Source organism: Neophocaena asiaeorientalis, unplaced genomic scaffold (assembly GCF_003031525.2).
Source record: "Neophocaena asiaeorientalis asiaeorientalis breed wild unplaced genomic scaffold, Neophocaena_asiaeorientalis_V1.1 scaffold31, whole genome shotgun sequence".
In the NCBI taxonomy this organism is placed as follows: domain Eukaryota; kingdom Metazoa; phylum Chordata; class Mammalia; order Artiodactyla; family Phocoenidae; genus Neophocaena; species Neophocaena asiaeorientalis.
The window spans coordinates 1549405-1563349 of record NW_020175320.1 but is presented as its reverse complement, the minus strand read 5'-3'; the positions used below and the strand labels follow the sequence as shown (position 1 = coordinate 1563349).

General features: G+C 40.0%; 1 protein-coding gene across 2 annotated transcripts in view; it reads left to right on the top strand.

Moving 5' to 3' along the window:
* The window catches only part of KIFBP (kinesin family binding protein), a 38555-nt gene extending 25927 nt beyond the window's left edge, over nucleotides 1–12628 (top strand). For both annotated transcript variants that reach the window (XM_024765567.1, XM_024765566.1), the window contains exons 6-7: nucleotides 6922–7037; nucleotides 11181–12628. In XM_024765567.1, the coding sequence (XP_024621335.1) occupies nucleotides 6922–7037; nucleotides 11181–12056 (992 nt within the window). In that variant the 3' untranslated portion in view covers nucleotides 12057–12628. The remainder of the gene's footprint in view (nucleotides 1–6921; nucleotides 7038–11180) is intronic.
* The last annotated feature ends 1317 nt before the right edge of the window (nucleotides 12629–13945 follow it).

The following is a 13945-nucleotide window of genomic DNA, read 5'->3' as shown; positions in this document are numbered from 1 at the left end:
TGATATTTGTCTTTCTCTGTCTGACTTCCTTCACTTGGTATGATAATCTCCAGGTCCATCCATGTTGCTTGCAAATAGCATTATTTCATTCTTCTTAATGGCTGGGTAATATTCCATTGTATATATGCACCACATCTTCTTTATCCATTCATCTGTCCAATACTAAGACTTTTAAAATGCTTCAAGTAGATAACTAATGAGAACTAATGAGAACCCACTGTATAGCACAGGGAACTCTACTCAGGGCTCTGTGGTGACCTAAATGGAAAGGAAATCTAATAAAGAGTGGATATATATGTGTACATATGACTGATTCCCTTTGCTGTACAGCAAGAAACTAACACAACATTGTAAAGCAACTGTATTCCAATAAAAAAATTTTAAAACTGAAAATGGATTAAAGACGTAAATAAGATTGGATACTATAAAACTCTTAGAGGAAAATACAGGCAGAACACTTTTGACACAAATCACTGCAAGATCTTTTTCAATCCAAATCCTTGGGTAATGGAAATAAAAAAACAAGAATAAACAAATGGACCTAATTAAACTCAAAAGCTTTGCACAGCAAATGAAACCATAAACAAAAAGACAACCCACAGAATGAGAGAAAACGTTTGCAAATGACACCACAGACAAGGGATTAATCTCCAAAATTTACAAACAGCTCATGTGGCTCAACAACAGAAAAAAACAACCCAGAAGACCTAAACAGACATTTTTCCAAAGAAGACATACACATAGCCAACAGGCACATGAAAAGATGCTCAGCATTGCTAAGTATTAGAAATGCAAATCAAAACTACAATGAGGTATCACCTCACACCAGTCAGAATGGCCATCATCAAAAAGTCTACAAATAAAAAAATCCTGGAGAGGGTGTGGAGAAAAGGGAAACCTCCTACACTGTAGGTGGGAATGTAAATTGGTGCAGCCACTGTGGAGCACAGTATGGAAGTTTAAGAACTAAAAATAGAGCTACCCTGTGATCCAGCAATCCCACTCCTGGGCATATCTCCAGAGAAAATCATGGTTCAAAAGGATACATGCACCCCAGTGTTCACTGCAGTGCTGTTTACAGTAGCAAAGACATGGAAGCACCCTAAATGTTCATCAACAGATGAATGGATAAAGAAGATGTGGTACATATATACAATGGAATATTACCCAGCCATTAAAAAGAATGAAATAATGCCATTTGCAGCAACATGGATTGACCTGGAGATTATCATGCTAAGTGAAGTCAGTCAGATGGAGAAAGACAAATATCATCACTTATATGCAGAATCTAAAAAAGATGATACAAATGAACTTTTTTACAAAACAAACAGACTCAGATCAAAGTTATGGTTACCGGGAGAGGGGTGCTGGGGATGGATAGATTGGGAGTTTGGGATTGGCATGTACACACTGCTGTATTTAAAAGAGATTACCTACAGGGACTTCCCTGGTGGTCCAGTGGTTAAGAAGCTGCCTTCTAATGCAGGGAAGCTGCCTTCTAATGCAGGGGGTGCAGGTTCGATCCCTTGTTCGGGAACTAAGATCCAACATACCATGGGGCAACTAAGCCTGTTTGCTCTAGAGCCCGCCCGCCACAACTAGAAAGCAGCCCTGTGCACCGCAACAAGAGATCCTGCAGGCCACAACGAAGATCCCATGTGCCACAACTAAGACCCAATGCAGCCAAATAAATATTTTTTTAAAAATTAAAGAGGACCTAGTCTGTAGCACAGGGATCTCTGCTCAATAGTCTGTAATAACCTGATAGTTATAGCAAGGGACGCAGCCTAGCCCAAACCTGTCTTTTCCAGCTCGTTTGTCACAAAAGCAGTTATTTAAAAATCTGACACCCACCCCCTATCGCCATCTTACCACTTTGGTTTGATTCTCTACTGGGATATTTCAGTTCATTTGGTAGGGGACCAAAGTTCTGTCCCCCCCCAAAACTAAGTTCTCAGTTTTGGGTTTTTTGGTTTTGTTGTTTTTTTACAGTGTTGAGAAGGGGCTCCTGTCATGTTGGTTTCTAGTGTGTGAGATGCTGTCTGCTGTGTTTTGTATTTTTTTTATTTTTTGACTAACTGTATGGAAAGTTAGTAAAGCCTTTGTCATAGGATGGATTTTAAAAAAAAAATCCAATAACCTAAATGGGAAAAGAATTTGAAAAAGGATACAAGTATATCCTGTGTATAACTGAATCACTCTGCTGTGCACCTGAAACTAACACAAGCTTGTTAATTAACTATACTCCAATATAAAAGGAACATTCAAAAAATAAATCAGTAATATGTCCACCAGGACCTCCGAGCACAATTTAGTAAGGTATACAATCCAGTAACTTTTGCTTCCAAACCTTAAGTCAGTTACCCAGATCCATAAGCTATTTCTAAAAAGGAAAGATCAAGGACTTCATATCTAAGTGCAGGTTCCAAAATACAGTCAATCCTCATTATTTGTAGATTCCATATTTATTTATTTTTGCGGTACACGGGCCTCTCACTGTTGTGGGCTCTCCTGCTGCGGAGCACAGGCTCCGGACGCGCAGGCTCAGCGGCCATGGCTCAGGGGCCTAGCCACTCCGCGGCATGTGGGATCCTCCCAGACCGGGGCACGAACCTGTGTCCGCTGCATCGGCAGGCACCAGGGAAGCCCTGTATATTCCATATTTTTGAATTTGCCTACTTGGCACAATTTACTCGTAACCCCCAAAATCAGTACTCGAGGCACTCGTGTGGTCATTTGCAGACAGCAAAGGATTTGAGGCACCTCAGGTGCACATTACCAGCTGAGGTTAAACAAGGTAATGATCCACCTCCTTGTTTCAGCTCTCATACTGTAAACACGTATCCTTTTTGTGGTCTAAATTACTCAGTGCCACATTTTTTTTTTTCTTTTTGTTGGCGATTTCATTGTTTAAAATGGCCCCCAAGTGTAGTGCTGAAGTGGTATCTAATGTTCCTAAGCACATGAAGGCTGGGATGTGCCCTCTGGAGAAAATACAGTGCTAGGTAAGCTTCATTTAGGCACAAGCTACAGTGCTATTGGCCATGAGTTCAATGTTAATGTCAATGTTAATGAGTCAATTATATATTACATAAGGTGTCTTTAAACAGAAACACATTAAAATAAGGTTATATATTGATCAGTTGATGAAAATATTGTGACCAGAAGCTCATCAGAACATAACCCTGTATTTGCCCTAGGAGTGATGTTTTAGCATTCCCAAATTCACTGTTCACAGCAACTTTATAGAACATAACGGGGCTTCCCTGGTGGCGTGGTGGTTGAGCGTCCACCTGCCGATGCAGGGGACGCGGGTTCGTGCCCCGGTCCGGGAAGATCCCACATGCCGCGGACCGGCTGGGCCCGTGAGCCATGGCCGCTGAGCCTGCGTGTCCTGAGCCTGTGCTCCGCGGAGGGAGAGGCCACAACAGTGAGAGGCCCGCGTACCGCAAAAAAAAAAAAAAAAATCAAAAAAAAAAAAAAAAAAAAAAAAAAAAAAAATCAATCCTAGAACATAACGACCAGGAACAATGAGAATCAGCTATACATTGTTTCCTTATAAGAGAATCCAGGTACAAAGTTTTACTGTTGGGATTAAAAACCACTTTTTCTATGGAACTGAATGTTCACCTGAAGGAGACAATCCAACTGACTGGTGACTTACATCAGTGTTGTTCTTCCATGTTGCTTCCATGTTGCTTGGGAGGTGAGCGACTTGATTCTTTCCCTGTAGAGCTGGGCGGTGCCTGCTGTACTTGGCATTTGTGTCACACCCATGTTGAGGGAAAAAGGAAGATTATAAAGGCAGAGCAAAGTACACAGATTAATGGCAGTACTGCATTAAATCTAACATGACGACTGAAAATGTTACTTCATGTTACAAAGGATTTTTAAATACTAGTGAAAACCAAAATAATTTAAACCATGAAAAACTAAATTGTTCTTTGCAAAAATAAATTCCTTCCACAGATATAACAGTATTTTGGTAAAACTGGATGTGGGACTCATTACAAAATGAAATATTTGACCCTTCATTAAATCACCCCCATCATTCCAAACATTGTTTTGGGGGATGCTTTCCACTCAGGACTGCTTTTAATTTATGAAAAATCCATTTCAATTTGGATTCTACTAAATTGGAATTTGACAGATTAATTAGGAGCTATGCTAACCTTCACCTTGTTCAACACTATTTCTTCATTTACAGAGACCATAGCATAGGCGAGGTGGTAAAAGCAAATGCTTAAACATTAGAGGAAACTGCTTTCAACAACCTACCTCTTAAGAACCCGTGTATAGATTCGGGGTTGCCGGGGGGATGGTGTTGGGGAGGGTTGGATTGGGAGTTTGGGACTAGCAGATGCAATCTATTATATATAGAATGGATAAACAGCAAGGTCCTATTGTAACTGTATTCAACATCCTGTAATAAACCATAATGGAAAAGAAAAAAAAAGAATCCAAGTAGACATGAATTATGGAATTCTTATCCTAAAGTATTCTAAAAACCTGTATGAGCAATCCTTTTATTAATCTAATTCAATTAATAATGGTATTAATCACCCACATGTACCTGTTCTAAGGTCTAAGAAATTGTTTTGGGGTGCCACTAACTGTGTCCATATAAGATGGTGAACTTAATTGATAAATGTGTGTTCTGACTACTCCACTGACTGGCTGTTCCCCCATGTCTTCCTCCCTCTCCTCCGGCCTCCCTGTTTCCTGAGAACACAACACTATCGAAATTAGGTCAGTTAATAACCCTACAGTGATCTCTAAGTGAAAGGAAGAGTTGCAAATCTCTCACTTTAAATCAAAAGCTAGGAACGATTAAGCTTAGTGAAGAAGGCCTGTCAAAATAGGCCAAAAGATACTCCCTCTTGCGCAGGTTAGCCAAGTTATGAATGCAAAGGAAAAGTTCTTGAAGGAAATTGAAAGTGCTACTCCAGTCAACACATGAATGATAAGAAAGCAAAACAGCCTTATTGCTGATATGGAGAAAGTTTTAGTGGTCTGGATAGAAGATTATACAAGTCACAACATTCCCTTAAACCAAAACCTAATCCAGAGAAAGGCCCTACCTTTCTTCATTTCTGTGGAGGCTGAGAGAGGCGAGAAAGCTGCGGAAGAGAAGTTTGAAGCTAGCAGAGGTTGGTTCATGAGATTTAAGGAAAGAAGCTGTCTCCATAACGTAAAAGTGCAAGGTGAAGCAGCAAATCATCCAGAAGATCTAGCTAGGATCATTAATGAAGGTGGCTACACTAAACTGATTTTCAGTGTGGATGAAACAGCCTTCTACTGGAAGGAGATGCCATCTAGGACTTTCATAGCTAGAGAGAAGTCAGTGCCTGGCTTCAAAGCTTCAAAGGACAGGCTGACTCTTTTGTTAGGGGCTAGTGCAGCTGGTGACTTTTAACTTGAAGCTAATGCTCATTTACTACTCTGAAAATCCTAGGGCCCGAAAGAATTGTGCTAATTATGCTTTATGCTAGTTATGCTATCTGTGCTTTGTAAATGGAAAAACAAAACGTGGATGACAACACATCTGTTTACAACATGGTTTACTGAATATTTTAAGCCCACTGTTAAGACCTACTGTTCAAAAAAAAAAAATTCCTTTCAAAAGATTACTGCTCATTGACAATGTACCTGGGTCATCCAAGAGCTCTGATGGAGATATAAAATGCAATTAATGTTGTTTTCATGTTTGCTAATACAACATCCATTCTGCAGCCCATGGATCAAGGAGTAATTTCGACTTTTAAGTCTTACCGTTTGAAGAAAAAAATCATAAGGCTATCACTGCCGTAGATGTGATTCCTCTGATGGATCTGGGCAAAGTAAATTGAAAATCTTCTGGAAAAGATGCACTATTCTAGATGCCATTAAGAACATTCATGATTCATGGGAAGAGGTCAAAATATCAACATTAACAGGAGTTTGGAAGAAGCTGACTCCAGCCCTCAGGGATGGTTTTGAGGGGTTTAAGACTTCAGTGGAGGAAGTAACTGCAGATGCGGTAGAAATAGTGTGAGAACTAAAAGTCGAGCCTGAAGATGTGACTGAAATGCTGCAATCTCATAAAATTTTGACAGATGAGGAGTTGCTTCTTATGGATGAGCAAAGGGAATGGTTTCTTGAGATGGAATCTACTCCTGGTGAAGATGCTGTGAAGATTCTTGAAATGACAACAAAGGAGTTAGAATAGTACATAAACTTGATGAAATAGTGGCAGGGTTTGAGAGGATGGACTCCAATTTTGAAAGAAGTTCTGCGTTGGGTGAAATGCTGTCAAACAGCACTGCACGCTACAGAGAAATTGTTCATGAAAGGAGGAGTCCATCAGCACAGCACACGTCACTGCTGTCTTGTTTTAAGAGATTGCCATGGCCCCCCCACCCTTCAGCAACCACCAGCACTGAGGCGGGACTGTCCACCAGCAAAAAAGTTTATGACTCTCTGAAGCCTCAGATGATGGTTAGCATTTTTTAGCAATAAAGTATTTTTTAATTAAGATGTGTACATTTTTAAGACATGATGCTATTGCACACTTAATGGACTACAGTATAGTGCAAACATAACTTTTATACGCTATGGAAAACAGAAAATTCCTGTGACTCACTTTATCACAGTGGTCTGGAATCAGTCCTGCAATATCTCTGAGGTATGCCTGTATTCAAAATTTAATATACATGGTGACCTTAGTCTTTACCTATAGGTAATACATAAGAAAAAACTAGAAAGAAATATGCAAATAATAGTGAGTACCTCTGCGTGGTAGGAATTTTTTTTTCCTCACTGCTTCAGTGAGGACTTGTTACTTTTATAATGGGGGGGGGTAAGTAATACAAAAAAGAATGCAGTACACAATGAAAATTCCAATTGTGACCCTTAACTTACACAAATCATGTATCATTTTAGCTACTGAAGCTGAAGGAGATGTACCAGAGCTTTATCACCAAAGAAAAGGGGAAATAGCAAGATGCTGGATCAAATACTGTTTGACTCTCATGCAGAATGCCCAACTTTCCATGCAGGTAATACAGTCAAAAGTGGTCTTTTCTTTCTTAAATAGCAGGATGTTAAGTAAAAGCTTAAAATGGGGAGTATGCTCATTGGGCTCACTGCATGTGTATTATTCAGGGCATGCAGAATGCTCATATATATTTGTTTCTTGTTCTCCCCATCTCAACCTTTTCAAATCTTACTCATCAATCGAGGCCATCTCACATAATACCTCTTCCTTCAAGACTTCCCTTTGGATAGAGCATAAGCTCCATGAGAGGGAGTCTTCATCGTATTTGTATCATATACTAATCTCCAGACACAACAGGTTCTCAAAGATTGTTTTTTTAATTTATTTTTGGCTGCGTTGTCTTTGTTGCTGCACAAGGGCTTTCTCTAGTTGTGGGGAGCGCGGGCTTCTCATTGCTGTGGCTTCTCTTGTTGTGGAGCACGGGCTCTAGGTGTGCGGGCTTCAGTAGTTGTGGCACGCGGGCTTCAGTAGTTGTGGCACGCGGGCTTCAGTAGTTGTGGCTTATGGGCTCTAGAGCACAGGCTCAGTAGTTGTGGCGCACAGGCTTAGTTGCTCTGCGGTATGTGGGATCTTCCTGGACCAGGGATCGAACCCCTGTCCCCTGCGTTGGCAGGTGGATTCTTAACCACTGCACCACCAGGGAAGCCCCTCTCAAAAATTACTGAATGTATAATTCTTCATCCCCTACAGATATCTTCTCCCTCCTTTAAATTCCATAGAACCCTACCTAAGTCACTTGACTTTGTATTATCCCTGTTATCCCTATTCATATTCTTATCTTATTCCTTTACCTCTTTTTAGACTATAAGCAACTTGATGGCAGGAAGTCTTACTAATCTTTACATACTTTATAGAGTAAATATATATTTGATAAAAATATAAGTATAAACGTATCTGCAAACAGCCCTGCTAGTTTGTAGCTGTGTATTCATGGCAGTTAACTTCCCTTTGCCTCAATTTCCTCACAAGTAAGATGGGGGTAATAATAGTACTTAATAGTGTTGCTGTGAGAGTTAAATATATATAAAGGGCTCAGAAAAGTGCCTGAGACATAACCAAGTCCTCAATAAGTTAACTATCATCGTTGGTATTGTTATTACTGATCCATACCTAATGGATTCTAGCTCCTAACCACTACAGAGGAAAATAAATTATTTGGATGCACCATACTAAGTGTAGATACATTGGAGACTTTCCTGAAGGAGTTATGCTGCTTTTCTATTTACATGCATTAAAGTATAATCAGTTTTAGTCAATATAGAACCTTGTGAAACTACTGAACAGAATAAAACCAAACAAGCCACAGACTCCTGGAAGCATGGGTCTTTCAAAGATGAGAGCACTTCAGAGGTAGAGGATAAAGATGAGGCATGTTTGGAAAAGAAAGGAAGTGGGGAGTAAAACTAGGGAGCTTTATGTCTAGAGAAGTTGCCAGGAAAATCTGTCAGCTTTCTTCTCAGAAAGCAGCCTAGAAAGCATGTAAACTAACAAGCAGCCAGGAAGCACATTAAGAAAACAAGATTTAGAGACTTACGGCCTGCATTTGAAGTAATTATGTCAAGCAAAACACCCTGTGTCATTTAACTCTTACCCTTCCTTTAGTTGATGTTTTCCAGACTGGGCACTAGAGTTTATCACCTGGTTACTTTAAACTCAAATAGTTGCCATGCTACTAAATTACTCAGATTTTCTTAATCTGGCTTTGTTACTTTAACTTTATCCTTTGATGGTCTGTTTACCTGAAAAGCCTTCTTTAATTCAAGTTTAATAACATACAAATTTAAGTATTTCTGCCAGCTCTATGGTAGTCATTGTACAATGATGAACAAGAATAGACGGTGTTTTTTTTACTTCGTATGAAAGTGCAATTTTAGTAAGTTCCACAAAGGAGAGACACATGATAAGAGAAGTCATAGTAGCAGGAAGTAACATCTGAACAAAGCTCTGGGAATGAGAAGGCATAGCATTCCAAGGAGCTGAAGCTGCACGTTTAAAAATTCTATGGCAGGGGTTTCCCTGGTGGCACAGTGGTTGAGAATCTGCCTGCTAATGCAGGGGGACACGGGTTCGAGCCCTGGTCTGGGAAGATCCCACATGCCACGGAGCAACTAGGCCCGTGAGCCACAACTACTGAGCCTGCGCGTCTGGAGCCTGTGCTCTGCAACGAGAGAGGTCACGATAGTGAGAGGCCCCCGCTTGCCACAACTAGAGAAAGCCCTCGCAGAGAAACGAAGACGCAACACAGCAAAAATAATTAATAAAATAAACTCCTACCCCCACCATCAGAAAAAAATTCTATGGCATAGGGAGCATGGTGTTAGAAGGGATGGAACAAAGGCCTGTGAGGCTAGAGCAGAGTGAGAGCACATGTGATAAACGATAGAGTTAGAAAGGGATAGGACAGGGACCTCCCTGCTGGCACAGTGGTTAAGAATCCGCCTGCCAATGCAGGGAACATGGGTGCGAGCCCTGGTCCGGGAAGATCCCACATGCCGCGGAGCAACTAATCCTGTGCGCCACAACTACTGAGCCTGCACTCTAGAGCCTGTCTTCGGCAACAAGAGAAGTCACCGCAACGGAGACCCAACGCAGCCAAAAATAAATTAATTTTAAAAAAAGGATGGGATAGAACAAGCAGGGCCTTCAATGAATGGAAGCCTTGGAGAGTTTTTGGACTTATCACTTATGTAGCAGAATGGAGAATGAATTGAGGGAAAGCAAGAGTGGATGGGGGAAATTAGAAGACCATTGGAACAGTGGAGGTGAGATGTGAAGGGAGCTTGGTCTAGGGTGGTGGCAAGATGGTGGAAAAGAATGCATTCAGGAGGTATTTAGGGGGCAAAATGTAAAGGACTTGGTGATGGATTGGAAGTGTGGGGTAAAGGGGAGAGGAGAGGAACATCTCAAGGGTGATTCCTCGACTGCTGCTGGCTGTCCAGATCGATGGAGTGTCCTTCACTAAACTACTACTAGAATAGGAATGTGTTTGCTGAAGAGTAAGAGTTCCATTGTGGACATGTTGAGGATCAGGTGTCTGAGTCTTCTGAGAGAAGATGTTGTGTGGGGAGCTGTAGTTATGGGTCTGGAGCTTGAGAAGAGGTCCAGGTCGTACCTGTAGATTTGTGAGTCCTCCTCCCATGGATGGCAGTTGCAACCGTGGGTATGGATGGAGTCACCTGTGTAGAGCAGTGCTGTCCAATAGAAATAAAATTACATATGTGGCTGGTATTCTACGTTTTCTAGTGGTTACATTAGAAAAGGAAAAAAGCAGGTGAAATTTATATTTCTTAGCCTAGAATATAAAAAGAAATAATCATTTCTATTTGTCATCAATACTAAAGAGTTGAGCTATTTTAAATTTTGTACTAAGTCTTGGAAATTGGGTATGTATCATTTTACACCGATCACATCTCAGTTTGGACATTTCAGATGCTCAATAGCCATCCACACGCAGCAAATGGCTACTGTTTTGAACAATGCAGATCTAGAGAGACAACTTCAAATGAAAAGAAGGGAAGGCCTTGGGGCTGTCCACTGAGGGGTCTGATGTTTAATTTTCTTGTCTAGGAAGAAGAGAATGAGCTTAGCCTTTCTTTTTTTAACCATCTTAGTTTGTTTTTTTTGGCCCCAGGAGGTGGGAGAGATAACTTTAACTATGAGTAGATTTAACTCTCTCTTTATTTTAGTATCTTTGAGACTTAGAGCATTTCTCTGTAGTATATTTCAGTAAATAACTTAGCATAAACATCATTTTGTTAATTTTAATTGCATTGCTATACAATATTTTTAGGATGTAGATTTCAGTCTTACTCTAATGTTAAAATACTACTAATAATGTATTAGATGTATATAATGTTTCACAGCTCTTACAGTTTTCATATACATTTATCTTACCTTAAAAAGAGTAACTATAAATGAATTAGTGCCCCAAAGAGGAAATAAGCAGTTTTACTTTTTCCTAGTTTCTTTCATTTTTAATATAAGTGGAATATAATTAGAAAGAAGTTTAAAAACATGTGATTATATCACCTCCCTAAACCAGGCTGGGAAGAGGGTTTTCTTATCTTTACTCTTAAGTTTGCTGTAGTATTGACAGCAGGAGACCAGTGTCTGTCCTCAACCATAATTTATTTTTTTCTTTCAGGACAACATAGGGGAGCTTGATCTTGATAAACAATCTGAACTTAGAGCTTTAAGAAAGAAAGAACTAGATGAGGAAGAAAGTGTTAGGAAAAAAGCTGTGCAGTTTGGAACCGGCGAACTGTGTGATGCCATCTCTGCAGTGGAAGAGAAAGTGAGCTATTTGAGACCTTCAGATTTTGAAGAAGCCAGAGAGCTTTTCTTAATGGGTCAGCACTATGTTTTTGAGGCAAAAGAGTTCTTTCAGATTGATGGTTATGTCACTGACCATATTGAAGTTGTCCAGGACCACAGTGCTCTGTTTAAGGTGCTTGCATTCTTTGAAACTGACATGGAGAGAAGGTGCAAGATGCATAAACGCAGAATAGCTATGCTAGAGCCCCTAATTGTGGACCTGAATCCACAGTATTATTTGTTGGTCAACAGACAGATTCAGTTTGAAGTTGCACATGCTTATTATGATATGATGGATTTGAAGATTGCCATAGCTGACAAGCTGAGGGATCCCGATTCACACATCGTGAAAAAAATAAATAGTCTTAATAAGTCAGCATTGAAGTACTACCAGCTCTTCTTAGACTCCCTGAGAGACCCAAATAAAGTATTTCCTGAGCATATAGGGGAAGATGTTCTTCGCCCTGCCATGTTAGCTAAGTTTCGAGTTGCCCGTCTCTATGGCAAAATCATCACTGCAGATCCCAAGAAAGAGCTAGAAAATTTGGCAACATCACTGGAGCATTACAGATTTATTGTTGATTACTGTGAGAAGCACCCTGAAGCTGCCCAGGAAATAGAAGCTGAACTAGAACTTAGCAAAGAGATGGTCAGTCTTCTTCCAACAAAAATGGAGAGGTTCAGAACCAAGATGTCCCTGACTTAATAATCCTTGTTTTTAATGACAGAAAATGTGCACTAATGGATTTTTCTCCCCTTATTCAAACAGGCCCAATTCCATTATGATGTCTACCTTCATAGCCAGATGAGTGCTGTTTGAACTTGAAATAGACCAATTGAGTTTTTGCTAGGACCTTAATCAGCAATTAATAATTTATACCTAACTATGTAAATAAATTGCCTTGTTAAAGTGACATGTTATTGGTATTTAGATTGCTCGTTTCCTATTTAAATATAAACCTTTTCTGCCTCATTTTCTAAAAGTAGGTTCTTTGTTGGCTAATACTTGATGGATTCATTAAAAGGAAAAATGCTGGGTAACATACCTGGTGGGCAAGCTGTTACTGTATTAAAGTTGAAAAAATCACTTCTTGTAGTTATTCTTCCCAAAATATTTGCTTTCCTAAATTCCCAAAGAAATCTTTCCCTTCTGGAATATTAAAAAAACTAAGTTATGTTGTAAAATATTGTAGTTTGTTTCATTATAGAGGAAGAAGGCCATGTTGGAAATATAATAAACTGACTTGCTTCACTAATAAAAGCTTCCATTTATTCTTTTGTCTTCTTGTAAGAGTTGGTTTGTTTTTGATACTTCAAAGGGTATTAGCTTATTTGAAGCCAGAGAAGAATATTTCTTTGGTAACATTGTATAGAGAGAACACGTTAAAACATTCATTGAATACACTTTTTGAAGTACTACTATGTTCCAGAAAAATTTTATTGACTGCAGTTTCTCAGAGGATCCTAGTATATCTATTAAGCTTTAAGCACTGTTGAAAAAAGATATGCAAACAGTTAGTATATGTCATTTTAAGTGGTTGCAGAATTGAAATGAAGTCGCTATCCAGTGCAAAAATCAAGATCAGTTGTAAAATTTGATACAGAGAATAGCTATGTTGACCTAGTCCTAAGCCTTCCGAAGCCAAGTCTAAGATTCGGTAACATGTATGTATGTGTGGTAAATACCTTGCTTTTCCTTTGAGATCAGTTTGCCAGGAAAAGAAGGTCTTTGAGTATAACAGCAGTATGTAATTCACTCAATATTTAATATTTATTAAATGTCTCCTGTGGATCGGGCACTGTTCTTGGTTTTCTAGGCTTAGAGGATACAATAATGAACAAGATCAGCAAGATCCTATTCTCATGGAGCAGGTAAATAGATAAGAGGATTTCAAGTCATGAATGCTATTAAGAAAGGAACCAGAATCCGAGGTTTCATGGGAAGTGGTGCGACAGTGATCTGAAAGGCCGCTGAAAAGGTGGAAAGTGACAGTGAGCCGAGAACTAAACGGCCAGAAAGGGGCAGCAAAGTAAAGATTCTTAGGTAGAGTGCTCCAGAGAATGCTAGGCCCTCAGGCTGGCTCCAGTTTAGGAAGGAGTTTTGCATTTTAGAAGATGCGAAAGGCCAGTGTGGCTGGAGCAGATGAGGCGGGAGTAGAATAGGGTGGGGCAGGAGTAGGGAGTCCAGATGGAGAGGGCTTTGTAGATTGTAGCGAGAAGGGAGAGGCACCAAAGGGGAAGCATGGAGACAAGGTCTATTAGGATTAATCTGAATGGTTTGGACCAGGGTCATCATCAAGTAGGGATGGAGAGAAGTGGATAAGTTCATTATGTGCTTTGGGAGTAGAATCACAGGACATGCCAGAGGATTACGTGGAAGGCATGAAGGGGAAAGGAGAATCAAGAACCATATGAAGTTGAAGTATGCAGGTGAAGCACATTTCTATGAGGGAGATGTGGGGTTAGAATTAAGAGTTCTATTCAGGTCATACTGAGTTTAGGATATTAAGATGCGTGGGATGATTGCTAACACCCCCCTTTAATCAAACATTAAAAGGAAAGCAAAGAGGGGAGGGAGGTTTGGGGGTAGTGAGA